This window comes from Haliaeetus albicilla, chromosome 3, assembly GCF_947461875.1.
Source record: "Haliaeetus albicilla chromosome 3, bHalAlb1.1, whole genome shotgun sequence".
Classification (NCBI taxonomy): Eukaryota; Metazoa; Chordata; class Aves; order Accipitriformes; family Accipitridae; genus Haliaeetus; species Haliaeetus albicilla.
This window is the reverse complement of record NC_091485.1, coordinates 69594644-69609421: the sequence shown is the minus strand read 5'-3', so window position 1 is coordinate 69609421 and position 14778 is coordinate 69594644. Positions and strand designations below refer to the sequence as shown.

Below are 14778 nucleotides of genomic sequence, written 5' to 3'. Positions count from 1 at the left end.
TTTCAGCTTTGTAGCTTTATTGTTCTCCTTTTCATTATTGCTAACATTTCTGAATATTTGTTTTGCTTATAGCTCTCAGAACAACTAGAATGTATTTATTTATTTTATTGTTGTGGGTTGGAAGCTAGCTGGATTTTCTGTGTTCTTTAATATCTTTTGATATTAAGATCTGTAATATGCTGGGACTTTGTTTGCTAAAATGCATTTCTAATTGCAATGGTAGAGGAAGCTGGATGAACTCACCTACGAATATCCTGTGTGCTTAGAAGGGAAGTAAAAAACACCTTCACATTCATTGTTTGAGAAACATCACACAGGGTTTTGGACGTACACTGAGCTGTTAAAAGTTTGGTCTTGCGATATTGTAAATACAGAGGAAGGTGGAAGAGGACTGGTGAGCACTGGAAGTATGGAAACCTGGCTTCAGGGTGGTTTGAAGTCCGCGCTGCTTCATTTCACTAACCACAGGCCCCTTTCTCTTGTGTGATGTAACCCTGGGCACTTTCCTCCCTGTTGCTAAACACTCATTTTCTCACTGTGTCTCCCACCTCTTTTGCCTCTTTCCACTGCATGTAGCTTTTCCCCCATGCGGGTGCCCATTGCCCTCACTGCTGCCCATGAGGCTTCCCTCATGTCCTCTCCTCCTTCGTCTGGGCAAAGGGGAACATGCGATGGCTGCTTAAGGGGCTCATGGAGATGTTAGTAAATGGGTTCATATAGGTGTTAGTTTATGGATTTATACACACATCCTCCCTTCCTCAGGGTTTTGGGAAGAGCTGCAACTGGGGTCTCCTCTCTCCAGGTGCTAAATTTTATGAACCTTGTAAGAATTTTTCTTTGAGATCTTTACATTTCCAGCAAGGACTAGAAGAATTTTCAAGAGGGGAAGGAAAGACATGGTAGACAGTGCAATCAAAGACCCATTTTCTTAGGAAACTAGCCTAAAGAGGTGAATGGAATAATAGTAAATACAGATAGTGAAGAAAATGTAGTAAGCATGTGAGGCAGGAAAATCTAGAGGAGGTTGGTGCCTTAATTACTACCTAGTAAAATTTTTCTTCAGACAACAAAAAGTTTGGGTTTTCTTTACACTGTGTTTTTTGAGTGACTCAAAATATTAAAACAACTTAAACTTTGGAGCTGTTTGTGCATAGTACATGTTACATTCAAAAGGCTTTAATAAACTGAAGGGATTTACGGTCAAATGTAAACCCGCAGCTATTTTTGAAGGTCCTTTCATTTATTTGGTTGGCAATTAGTAACCTTACTATGTTCAAGTTCCCAGGTAGTATATGTGTAATTAAAAGGTCATTGCTGTTAAAACGGTTATGAATTATCATCCTACTTTTCAGAATTTGGAAATTCTGGAAGATACTATATAGGTGGTTAACTCTTTGAAGATTCAAAAGAAAATATTTCATTTAATACAATTATGTTTTAATTTATTTTTCACTGCTTTTCCTTCCATTTTTTCATTAATTTCCATGATATAACTATATTTTAATATCACTAGCAATTCTTAGGCTGTTTCCCTTTGTCAGTATTACTTTAATGTCTGGAGTTTTTATAAAGATCTTTCATACTCTTTTATTCCATTTTTCTGGAGATTTATCATGTGCTGAAGAGGTGAGTTATTGCTGTAGACTGCTGTTGAAGAATATAAATAGATAAAACATTTCTTCCTTCTCCCCTGCTTTCTGTATGCTAGACCATCTGTAAAGTTAAGTTGAAAATAAAGTTTAAAAGTGCTTAAGCACTATCAAAACTTAGTCTCTGTAGCCACATGTTATCTAGCTTTAAAGATGTGTGCAAATATCCCTTTTTGTGTCCAGTGCAGTAAAATCCTGTTGAGGACGTCAGGTAAGCATTCCGTCAATTAGAAAAATAGAGAAGGCTTTAAGAATTAGTTGTATTTTATCCACAGTATAGAGAAAATATTCAGACTGTATGTCTCCCTTCTTAAATGAAAGATGCTTTTAGGAGTATTACATTAACAGTTTGCTGTAATTTTGCTATACACTGTTTAGGTTTGGGACACTGCTTTTCATCATGTGTTCAGTAGATTATGACTAAATTGATCTCTTCAGAATCCCTTCAAACAAACAGATCAGTTAGTTCTTAACTGCAGAAATGACAGCTGGGCGACATTGATTTTTCCCCATGTTCCTTTTCTGTAATGTTTACTTGGGAGGCATATGAAAGATAATAGAATTACAGCTTTAGAAATTTGAAAGCTTGTGTTAACCCATAGAGTAAATACAGTTTGAATAGAAGTGGTAGATTTTTTTCTGTGCGGGTGTTGAAGTACCTTGACAGGCTTGAGAGGTGGGCCCGTGCGAACCTCGTGCAGTTCAACAAGGCCAAGTGCAAGGTCCTGCATGTGGGTCAGGGCAATCCCAAACACAGACACAGACTGGGCCATGAGTGGATTGAGAGCAGCCCTGCGGAGAAGGACTTGGGGTTACTGGCGGATGAAAAACTGAATATGAGCTGGCAATATGTGCTCACAGTCCAGAAAGCTGATTGCATCCTGGGCTGCATCAAAAGCACTGTGGCCAACAGGTCGAGGGAGGCGATTCTCCCCCTCTACTCCTGCCTCATGAGACTCCACCTGGAGTACTGCATTCAGCTCTGGGGCTCCCAGCATAAGAAGGGCATGGACCTGTTGGAGTGAGTCTGGAGGAGGGCCATGATGATGATCAGAGGGATGGAGCACCTCCCCGATGACGATAGGCTGGGAGAGTTGAGGTTGTTCAGCCTGGAGAAGAGAAGGTTCCATGGAGACCTTCTAGCAGCCTTCCAGTACCTAAAGGGGGCCTACAGGAAAGCTGGGGAGGGACTTTTTACAAGGGCATGTAGTGATAGGACAAGGGGTAATGGTTTTAAACTGAAAGAGTGTAGACTGAGACTAGATGTAAGGAAGAAGTTTTTTACTGTGAGGGTGGTGAGGCACTGGAACAGGTCTCCCAGAGAGGTTGTGGATGCCCCATCCCTGGCAGTGTTCAAGGCCAGGCTGGATGGGGCTTGGAGCAACCTGGTCTAGTGGAAGGTGTCCCTGCCCATGGCAGGGGAGGTGATCTTTAACATCCCTTCCAACCCAAACCATTCTATGATTCTATAACTGGAGGGACCTTGAAGAGAGAGAGTGCTGTGTTCATGAACACGCACACCTGGTATCAGATTAAACATACAATTTTTCATAAGCATTGCAAGTAGGAATGAGAGTGAATAATTACAGTTATATGCACATCTAAAAATACTTTGTTTTGAGCAGCAGATACTTTTGTTCATAGTCTATTTTTACAAACCAGTGAGTAAACTCTGCCAAATATTCAATCTTCTGGTTTTTTAAGCGATTTTATTTCCTGTGTTTAAATTCTGTAGTATTATTGAGGCTTCTAAAACCAATTTATTATTCATGCTCAATTAGTTTGATTCAGGAGAGATTATACTTTGAACATTTAAATTGTTGGTTTTTGTGAGTCCTGTAATATTTTAAAGACTCAGCTTGCTACCAGGAGAGTGGTTTTATGTTCCTGTGAAGATGGTCAATGGTAGAATTCTTCGGTTTTTTGCTAGAGCTCAAGATATACAAAAATAGCATAAAGTATTTAAATTGTTGATGCTAATTTTTTTTTTATTTATTTCTAAAGGGGTTGGACATTTTTCTCCTACAAATTCTTAATATAACACTGTGCAGGCTTTTCTCTCCCTGATTTCCACTGAAAAACCACTATCCATAAAAGGCCAGCTGTGTTCTTCTGCTACTATTCCCTGCGCTGTAATTTATGAACACTTGGTTTCTTCTCCCATAGAGGTTTTTGGGAAGGGGGAAAGAAGAGGAATAATGTAATTTTACTTACTATTTTGCAACTGACTTAGTTTAACTGATGACAGTCTTTTCCGTTAAACTGATATCAGTCTTTTCTGTTTAAGATGACTTCTTTTTTGTAGCTCATGGAATGATGGTTGTGGGTTTATGACACATCTGAATGGACTTAATATCAGACTGTTGCCAAGGGAGCTTTCCTGCTTGTCTCTTATTTCCCAGATTACTTCCCCTTTCTTGCACCACCACTAATGCTTGTGTCAGCCTGTGGTAAACTGATTAAAAAAACTGGTAAAATAAATACACATACATGTGCACATGCACGTGCACATGCACATACGCGTACACATGCACACATACACACATATTTTCTCTGTCAGAGAATTTTTTTTCTACCAGTTTTGCTTCCTGAGATGTCTCACATTGGGGCCACACAAGTTGCAAAAGTGGGAAGAGGGAAAGTGGTGACAAAATGAGTCTCTCAGAGGAAAGGAGGAGGATTGAGACTCCCCCTTTTTAAAGTAGCTGGGTCAGTAAGTATAGACTGCTGTTGCAGGGGCAGTGCTCTCCTCCTGCCCCACCCCTGGCCACACATTCCTGTCCTTTGGATCATTGTGCCTGTTTATGCCGTTGTGTTCTAAAACACACCAGAAAACTAACTATGTTTTTGCAGAAGGAGAGACATGGTGTAAATTTTAGCCAGATCTCTTCTCTGAGCCTCTTCATCTTTGTGTAAATTCCTGTGCTGGCACTTTAAGGTGTCACAAACATGTAGCTGAGTGGAGGGCAAGAGAAAAGAAGCTAACCTAATGTTGATTTAATGCAAATGTGAAATTAAGCAAGGTTAGGAAAATTAAAGCTTTCCTTTCTGAATGTGAGCAGTCATCTGTATTACCATGGGGTTACAGATTGATTTAGCTCAGCCATTCTAATGTCCAGCTCTATTGAAAGGGATAGTAACCTTCATCCTACTATACACAGGTCTGTGTTTCTATTTCTTTGTCTGAGTTAAAATGTGTTTAACCTCATGGTGAGCTAACCTGTAAAAATATTAAAAAGGTTCTTTTGCTTTTTTTAAGCTTTATTTCAGGAGTGAAGGGTAGGTTTGCATGGGGAACATTCGGAGTTTTGGGTAGGGTTAGTTTCTGTTGGTTTTGTTTTCAGAACTGTCTTACCAGGGGTCATATGCATTTGTAGCCTGTTCTATAGGATGTTGTAGAAGCTGAAAAAATACATTACTTTAAAAAGAGATTGTAAGAAACAAATATTTACTTCATACCCTTAGCAAATTATTTTACCTGTACAGACCAAGGTACCTCCATTATGAAGGCTTTTTAAAACTTAAAATGAAAAAAATAATCCATAGCTTAAAGATTCATCTAGTTGGATCAGTTGTCTTTAAAGGCAGCTTGCAGCATCTCTATAGGAAGGCAATAAGAAACTTATTATGTAAAGCCTCCCAGATTTTGACAGCCATTGAGTGGTGGTTGCACATGGATCATCATATTTAATACCTATATGTTAATTTGTCTAAATCCCATCTGGAATACATTTATATTTTCAGTCTCTAACATTGTGCAGTAATTGTTCCATAATTTAATTACAGGGTGAAAGTGTACATTCTTTTGTTTTGTTTTAAGCCTGCTGACTGCTTATTTCTTTGAACTGCTCTTTGTTCATGGTTTATGAGAAAGAAAATAATTATTCACACTTTTTTCACAGTATTGCTAATTTTAGAGGTCTTTCTGATATTCCTCTTTCATTTATCTCTCTTTCAAGCTGAAGGTCTCTGAGATATGTATCCTTTTCCAAACAAAATACTTCTGGTTTTGTCTTTGTTACTGTTCTCTAGTTCTTCTATATCCTTTTTTTTGTCCATACTTGAAGTTGTAGGAGGTTCACAGAATTCAGTTGGATTTTAGTAGGAATTAGGTTGATGATGTCTCCTGTTTTATTTCTGATCCATTCCTAATAATTCCTTCCATTGTGATTACCTTTTAGACTGTTGATAAGTAACAGAGAGTTCTATAGTGAAGGGCAAGATACTTTTCTAAGGGGCAGACTGTAAGAGATTAGAAGCCATCACTGAGATTGAGCCAGAGATAAGGCACACTGGGTAATGCTTATCTGTAGAAGTTGCTGTCAGAATGTCATGAGGAACTCAAATCTTAATAGTCTTAAAGGAGATTTACTTAGAACAGATGATATTGACTGAAAAGAGGAAGGTAAAAGGCATAAGTAAAGTCTAGTAAACTAAAGTCAATTCTGTGTTTAAAATAGAGATATAACAGTGCTGGAGGAAGGGTTATTTTGAAAGAAATTATCAGTACAGTTAACCTCTTTTTTTCCCCCTGGTATTTGTATACTCTGACTTCTTGAAATGAATGTCCAGGGAAACAGTTAGGAAAACTTTTATCTTCCTTATTGGCATATGATATTTTTAATGGAAAACCAGACCTTGTATCTGTTTGCCTTGTTCTTACACTTTTCTCTAGCCTGTGGCTGCTTTTACAGACATGAATATTGAGGGCATTCTCTTGGGTTGTGGGACATGTGGGTTCACTACCTACTATGCTGGGTAGAGCCTAGAAGCCAAGTTTCTCACTTTCTGGGCATATACTTTAGTCATTAGTTTACGATATAGCAGTGATTGCTGTGGCTACTGGTCCATTAGTAGCCCATACTTAGGCAGCATCCCAAGTGGATGGAGGCATCTAATGTTTCTTGATGCTTCTGTATCTTTTAAGAGTAGGAAATAACTACCTAACATGAGGGGATGTGATTGCCTACTGTGAGCAAGTGCTCTATCAGTATGTTCAAAGAATTGGATCTCCCTCTTTAGGTTTTTAGAGGCATTTGCCTCTCTATTAACTGCATGAGGAATGCAGGCTGTACTGCTAGGATGACCTGTCCATTCCAAATATGGAATTCTGTCCACTCCCAAGTATGGAAAATACTGGTGAGTTAGTACTGATCTAGTCTACCTAATTTAGGTGATTAAAATTTTATACTGGTAACACAAAAGTCTATTAAACAGTTCAACAGTCTTTTCAGGAAATGCTTAAACATCCTGAAAGGCAGAAGGGCGCAGAGGACGTTCAGTGCAGAGCAGTTAATGAGGATCTTTGTCTCAGGAAATGGGAGGCCTGGAAGAGGTAGCCATGCATGTAAAGCAGTTCAAGATCTATTTTAACTGGGTCATTCTCAATAAAGGGGAACTTGCTTCTATTTTTAGAATGGCGAACTATGGGAACACTGGTCTGGTGTCTAATGTCTGTTTTATCATCTTTATACTGAACCCACTGACTGAACCATGTCTCCTGTACTGTAATGACAAGCTCCCGTCTCACTGGGCTACTGCAGTGCAATTTGGGAGATGCAGTCCTGCTGGACAACCTGGCATTTGTGGGAGAGAGAGTGACAGGAAGAATAGAAGTTATAGTGGTCTGGTAACATTTAGGTTGCAAACTTGGAAGATCAGTTCTGTTCAACTGGCAGAATTTTTAGAACTGAAAGCATTATTAAAAAACAGTAGTCAAAAAAAAACCATTTTGAGATCCAGCCAGTTCAGTGAGCGACAGAGCTATTACAGTCTGTTTAGTTAGAGTTGGCTGATGTCCCATCCGATACAAAAAACTTCAATAGCCTTACACACTCCCAAATGGCCTCTTCTCAAAATATCTCCATTTCCCACTTTAAATCACTCTGAAGGACCCACAGGATCTCCATCTTTCTCCCTTGTCTTGCCTACAGCACTGCTTTCCTCAACTTAATGTTCCTAAGTCTTTCACACATGTTGTTGGGTAATCCCCAGTTATTATTGATTTTTCTCCATATACTCTACCTCTTTTTTCCTGATGCTTTTGCTAGTCTGCAGACTGAAAGTTTTTTTAGGGAAACTAGATTTAATAATTTGCTAACCAGCTAGTTCTCTTTGGACTGTGTACTCCTTGTGTTTTAGTTTTGTTGTTCTTATAATTGTTGTTTCAGAGACTTGATGTTAATACTGCATATATTTTGTAAATAATATCTTCAGGAGCATGCTTTTTGAACATGCTTTTGGAACAAGAATTAATTTCAACATAGTTAAAGGACCAGCTTATGCATCACTCTTTGAACTTTCTTCTTTCTGTTCAGGTGTTTCATTTTATATAGACATATGTGAATAACACTGACAATCTGTTAAAAATAGGTTGAGTATGTTGACTCTGTCGTTTGCTTTCTAGGCTTTTGTGTCTCAAATTTCATCGATTCTTGTTGTAAATTCTTTCCTCTGTCACAAAGGTGTATTGTACTTCTTTTTCCCCTCAGCTTCTAATAAGGTGAATTAAAATGAGATCAGATAATAATGTAATATCCAAGAAAAACAAAATAAAGGGAAACTTAAAAAATTTCAGTTTTACCTGAAGTTGTTAACTTCACTATTCAATTCAGCGATATTTTCATGTGCAACCTCTCTTGCTTCTTTTCCCTAGTATATGATAGAAAAATCTTTAATTACAGGTCCTATAATATTTTTTTTCCTAGGATGGATGGGTGTCCATCTATTACTACATCTTCAATGTCTTGTTTTCTTTTTGTTATTTAGTATATGGTTCTTCATTTACTATTCATTTTTCATTATCAGACTGAAAGCAAAATTTATTTTTTTCAAAGATTTTTCGATAGTACTTGTTAGTAGCATATGAAGAATTCACAAATATATATATGATTGTAATATGTGAATAAATACATAAATATACAAATATATATAGTTTCAACTTTTGGAGATAATAGCATTCCCATTGAACACGTGGGTAGATGAGTTACAGACAAAGAAGTTAAAAAGGAGGGGATCAATCAATAATGGGTGCTTGGTTTGATATACTTCAGGCTTTGGTTTTTGGGGGCTTTTTTCAGTGTAAGTTAATATTTATATGGATTTTCATTACTTTCAATGCTAACTATGGATGCCTGACATATTTTTCTGCCACTGTTCAGAAAATAAAGAACACCCAGCTAAAGAATCTCAACTCAATCACTTCTCAAAATATGCTTATTTTTGCTTCAACTAACTGAGGGACAAAATCTGATCTTACTGTGCTCGGTAGAGCCCCTTTACTCCTACTTATAATGGAGACTGAGAAGTGCACATGGAACATATTCTTTTATTCTGAGGGGAGGGCAGTATGGCCCAAAATATAAGCAGTAAAAGATCTGTTTAAGGAGAGATGTGCAGACTTTTAACTATAGACTAAACAGTGTCTTTTCTCCAGCCTTATTTGTGGAACTAATTAAACAGCTTGGCTGAAGTTTTCAAAGGATGTAATATGAGGCAGAAAAAGAAAAATAAAAATTTGATTTTGAAAAGTTAGTTTTTTAAAGGTGGAAGTATTTGGATGTAGGATGTCATAATAGCAGGCATCAAGCACCATGAATAACCCTCAGAACCAGCAGTCCTGGCATGTTATTTAAGCAGATCTGTGGTGTAAGTACTGATGTCTTCTAGAAGTGTTTCCATCATTTTATGTGCATGAATTTAACAATAGAAACTAAAATAGTTGAACTAATGATTACAGATTTTAATGTTTCATTTACACTTGTATATTATAGACAACACACATTTTAATACGACATTTTTAATGAGCATTTTTTTCTTGCTTTTAGGAGCCACAAAAATTGTTCCCGTTGAGGCTGCTCCCCAAGAAAGCGAACCAACAACTCCAGAGGCAACAGTTCAAGACCCATCACAACGAAGAGGATATCAAGAATATGCCATTCAGCAAACCCCATACGAACAGGCAATGAAATCTAGCAGGTAATTTTGAAGTACTTATATTTGTGTTCATGCAAAATATGAAACACTTCCCTATCCATTTTCATCGAACTGAAATATTTTCTGAACCTTTTAAGTAAAGGAACAGCTGAAAAAAATCTGTGCAGAAGTTGAAGAATTTAAAAAGCTTGTGGAGAATACCTTTTTAAAATAAATTAAACACTTCTGTCCATTATGAATATCTAGGGAAATTTTGACATATTATGTCACCAAGTATCAACATTGTAAATATAACTGGTTTGGGTCTTTTTTTTTAGGTTGGGTCCAACTCAACTGAAGATTTTTACATGTGAATACTGTAACAAGGTGTTCAAATTTAAACACTCCCTCCAAGCACATTTGAGGATTCATACAAATGAAAAACCTTACAAGTGTTCATACTGCAGTTATGCCAGTGCAATCAAAGCCAACCTTAATGTTCACATGCGGAAACATACAGGGGAGAAGTTTAGCTGTGATTATTGTACGTTCACTTGTCTCAGCAAAGGCCATCTCAAAGTCCATATTGAAAGAGTTCATAAGAAAATTAAGCAGCATTGTCGCTTCTGCAAAAAGAAATACTCAGATGTTAAAAATTTGATCAAGCATATCAAGGAAACACATGACCTTCAAGATAAAAAGGTGAAGGATGTTTTTGATGAGCTTCGCTTGATGACACGAGAGGGCAAAAGACAACTTCTTTATGACTGCCATATTTGTGAACGGAAATTCAAAAATGAACTTGATCGAGACCGTCACATGCTTGTTCATGGTGATGAAAGACCCTTTGCTTGTGAGCTCTGTGGTCATGGAGCCACTAAATACCAGGCCCTTGAGCTTCATGTTCGAAAACACCCATTTGTATATGTGTGTTCTGTTTGCCTGAAGAAATTTGTCAGTTCTGTAAGACTCCGTGCTCACATCAAAGATGTGCACGCAGATTTGCAGGAGTCTTCTGTTTTTAACAGTTCTATCAATCAAAGTTTCTGCCTGCTGGAACCAGGAGGTGATATCCAGCCAGAAGCCCTTGGTGAACAGCTAGCACAAAGTGCAGATGAATTTACTATGATGAGTACTAATGATAGTAACACACCACAACCATCTGCTTGTAAAGGTGAATCAACAGCTGCAAACGTAAACCATAATGGTCAACATAATGGTGACTTAAAAATTGATACAGTCCCTTCCTTAGAATTTGAAAATCCTCTGGTGGAGAATGTAGCAGAGACACTGTGTCAGGCAACAGACATAGCAGTCCCAAATATTCAATCCTGTGTAGCATCAGATTGCTTTCTGCTGAAAAATGGTACTTCTGGTCCTGATGAACTAAAAGTTTCTCCTGCAAATGAAGAGGAAGTTAATCACTGCAGTTCAGTAAATGAGCAGGGTGAAGAAATTCAGCTTTTGCTGTCTGAAGACAAAAGTTTAAATCTGAGTCAGAACAATGCAATGACTGAGAACCTTTTAGTCTCTGAAGAGAGAAATCAAGCTGTTCCTTCTAGTGAATCAGAAACAAGCAATCCGCCGATTCAAAATTCAGCAGAAACCACAAACCCTTTGCCAGCACCAGAAGCTACAGCAGCCATCAGTCCACAGGCAGCCTCTTCTAATGCAGTTACATCAGACAGTGGGAGTGGAGCTGTTGCCTTTATGCAGATCTTGGATAGCTTGCAGAAGAGACAAATGAACACAGAGTTGTGTGAGAGGATAAGGAAGGTTTATGGAGATTTAGAATGTGAATATTGTGGTAAGGAGCAGTAGAATTATGTTTGGTTGGGTTTTTTAAATGTTATGTACTGGGCCATCTTTTTCCTGCTCCTCTGGTTTATAGTGTTTGATATATTTGTGTGTCTTTGTAGCAGTATTAATTTTGTAGTTCAGTATGGATTCTGGGGTCCAGCGAGATTTACTTTTTGCTGTATAAGTAGTGTGAAATGACTCAAAGCTCCTCAAAAAAAACCCAGTGGAATATAGCAAAGCAATGCTTTGCTAGGCTCAATTTTCTGTTGATGTGAAATTGGATAGAATTAGATTATTTCTGTCCACATGGCTCTCCCCACCTCATAACTTTCACTGGGGCCAAGCACAGCAGATTTAGGCATGTGATCAGCATTGATCAGTCCATGCTTTAATGCTTAAGCTTCATTATCAGCTTAGCATAAAATTCAGAATCTTTTTCTTATAGTATGGGAGGATGTATGATAATATACATTCTGTACAATAGATACATATATACTGGCATATTTTTGTGACTTGTTTTGAACAAGTTTTTTTGAGATGAAAATTTTCATGACATAACATCGGATCAAGGCTATTCTGATTGTAATTGTTTTTTTGAATTTATGAAAGTGGGAATAATACACCATTCCCATTAATTATAACTGAAAAATTTTTGGTTTACGTAACTGGAAAGGAAACAATTTGGGATTTATCTTGTAGTCTTCATTCTTGAGAAGGGAAAGGAATCAAAGTTTGAAAAAAAACAATTTCGAAACACCATAACATTGTACATTAGGTGAATTGCTATGCACTTTTTGGTGCCATTATGTCAGAAGGGCTTTTAGGAAGGAGTAACACAAAAGGAAGTAACAAAAAAGATTTTTACAATCTCTTTTACTATACAGTTGTATTCAGGTTCTTTGTATAGAAGAACAGATTTAAAGGACTTCCTCATTAGGAAAAAAGTCACTGATATGTATTAAAGTTGCCCTTGTTAGGCTGTTTCAGGACATATGACAATCTTTTTAGACAAAAGTGGTTTTTATAAACATACTTTCAGAAGTGAAGGGTCTTTAGGACAAGTTTTCATTAAAGACAAAAGGGATGGGATTCAAACAGTGTGTTTTGTCCTGAAAGAAAATTGGGTATGTATTGGAATTTTCACTGACAATTGTTTAGAAATTACTTTCTTCATGTCTAATTTTATTTTCAGGCAAGTTGTTTTGGTACCAAGTGCATTATGACATGCATGTTCGTACACATACTCGAGAACATTTATATTACTGCTCCCAGTGCAATTATTCTTCCATCACCAAAAACTGCCTTAAGCGTCACGTCATTCAGAAACATAGTAATATTTTGCTGAAATGTCCCACAGAACATTGCGACTACTCTACTCCAGATAAATACAAGCTCCAGGCACATCTTAAAGTTCACACAGAACTGGTAAGTAACAAAACGGTATGTTTCTCTAAATTCAGTGTCATCATCATAGCATTTGCAATCGTGTGGCAATATTTGAAGACATAGGTAGGAGTTCTTACCTGAGCGCTGTCTGTATACTTCGGCGCAGGGAATACATGAGTTACAGCAACTAGATATTTGGTCCCTCCTGTAGTAGTTTCCAATAGAGTATGTCTGTATCCATTTTTTCCCTTTGGTTTTCCCAGTATTCTCAGATTCTTTGGGTTTTGAGAGAGTAAAATGAGGTCTGGTACTGTTGTTACTTTACTTCATTCCATGGACCTTAATTCCCTTCCTTCATAAATAGATGACTATGGTAAAATGAAAGTATGTTCCTCTCTTAATTACTGTAGACAGAAGAATTTTAAGTTGTTGGAAATAACTAGTTTTTTTCCCAATAGATCCAACTAGTTGCAGCCAATCTCTTTGAACATCTATCATTTTCTGTTGTGGTTACAAAAATGAAGAGATCACGTTTTAAAAGCTCCTATCTTAGTAAGCCTTCCAGCTCTGAATCCCATTGTGTTAAAAACAGGTCTGGTCTACTTCTTCAACGTGCCCTGTTACATGTTTTCTTTGAGACTACGCAAGGCACTGCATGCCTGACTGGAAGCCCTCTTTGTGCAAGACACTGCTTTGTGATCTTGCTCTGATCCAACATTATGACATGAATAATCTTTTGAGGAAAAATGCTTTCTACATCAACCCTGCTTATATTTGTTTCAAAAGTATGTTTTTAAAAATACGGTATTCAGAATAACAAATATTTTAAAACTAAGGAATGAGATTTTTACTCTTCATTGTTGATTAAGATGCTTTTTTAAAAGTGAAATTATTTACATGTTTTTCTTGGAAGATTAAGAAAAAACAATTATTTTCTTTACATTAGTGTTGCCTAGCTTTTTCTTGTTGTTGTGTTATTGTTTTGCATGAATGGCCCAAATAGGTGAAGCTATTGTCAGGAAAGGTCTGTATACCATGGATTTCTTTTCCTACCACATGGCAGGATCCTTTCTGCCTGCAAGGTATAATTGATCTGGGACATTCTAGACTTATATATACCCAGAGAGGTTATAACATGCAAATACTCACACAGTGTATGAACACAGGTAAGTTCCTTCCCGTTCCAAATTGACCTCTGGAAAAGGGTGTTTGGCAAGTACCTGTTTTCCCAGCATAATGAATTTAGTACACTTTGACTAGAGTCTTTCTTGAAGGCCACCTGGAGTGCTTAGCTGGAAGATACTACCTCATACGATTTTATGTGAAGGTACTGGTATTGAATAAAGTACAGTTTAGGATTTCATAAAATGTTTGACAAGCATGTTATTTGTAATTAAACTTTCTTGACTGATAATGCCGGAAAATTGGCATGAACTACATCCTTGCAATTTGGGTTTTTAATAATTTATGCAGTAAAATACTTCCAAAAGGCAAGTTACCCTTCTCCTGAATTTATTTTTATTCTTATTCCAGCAGAGGAGAAAATACCAGTTGCTTAATGGCAACACTCACTCTTTTGTCTTTTAAGAAGGAGGAAATATTCACACAGATGGGCCTTCCTTCATTCTTTACATAATATTATGGTTTTGGCTGGCATTGTCATGTAAATAAATATTATGCACACTTGATAGAATGCACCACATGACAAATTCCTCCTAAGCACATGAGAAAGCAACATCACAACTCACTTAAAGTACTGTGATAAATATTGTTACACTTCCTTTTACTAGTGAAATGTGATGCTTGAATTAAGGATTCATGTTAATTTTTCCCCAGATGTGGACAATTTCTGTGTAGCTACTTATAAAAGCTGTTAACATACAGCGCCTAGTAGTTTCAGGTTGTCTTCCGCAGTCAGCAGGTAGGCTCTGGGTCAATATCTCCAACAGCTGAAGTTACTTTAAAGGTGTTTGTAACAGAACAGAACACTTCACCTCCTATTCTTGTTAAGTACTAGTGTTTTGTCACT

General features: G+C 37.3%; 1 protein-coding gene across 3 annotated transcripts in view; it reads left to right on the top strand.

Annotated features, from left to right (window-relative positions):
• The window catches only part of ZFAT (zinc finger and AT-hook domain containing), a 102862-nt gene that overhangs the window by 38690 nt on the left and 49394 nt on the right, over positions 1 to 14778 (top strand). For all 3 annotated transcript variants that reach the window (XM_069780105.1, XM_069780104.1, XM_069780106.1), the window contains exons 5-7: positions 9476 to 9626; positions 9902 to 11370; positions 12556 to 12788. In XM_069780105.1, coding sequence (XP_069636206.1) covers positions 9476 to 9626; positions 9902 to 11370; positions 12556 to 12788 — 1853 coding nt within the window. The remainder of the gene's footprint in view (positions 1 to 9475; positions 9627 to 9901; positions 11371 to 12555; positions 12789 to 14778) is intronic.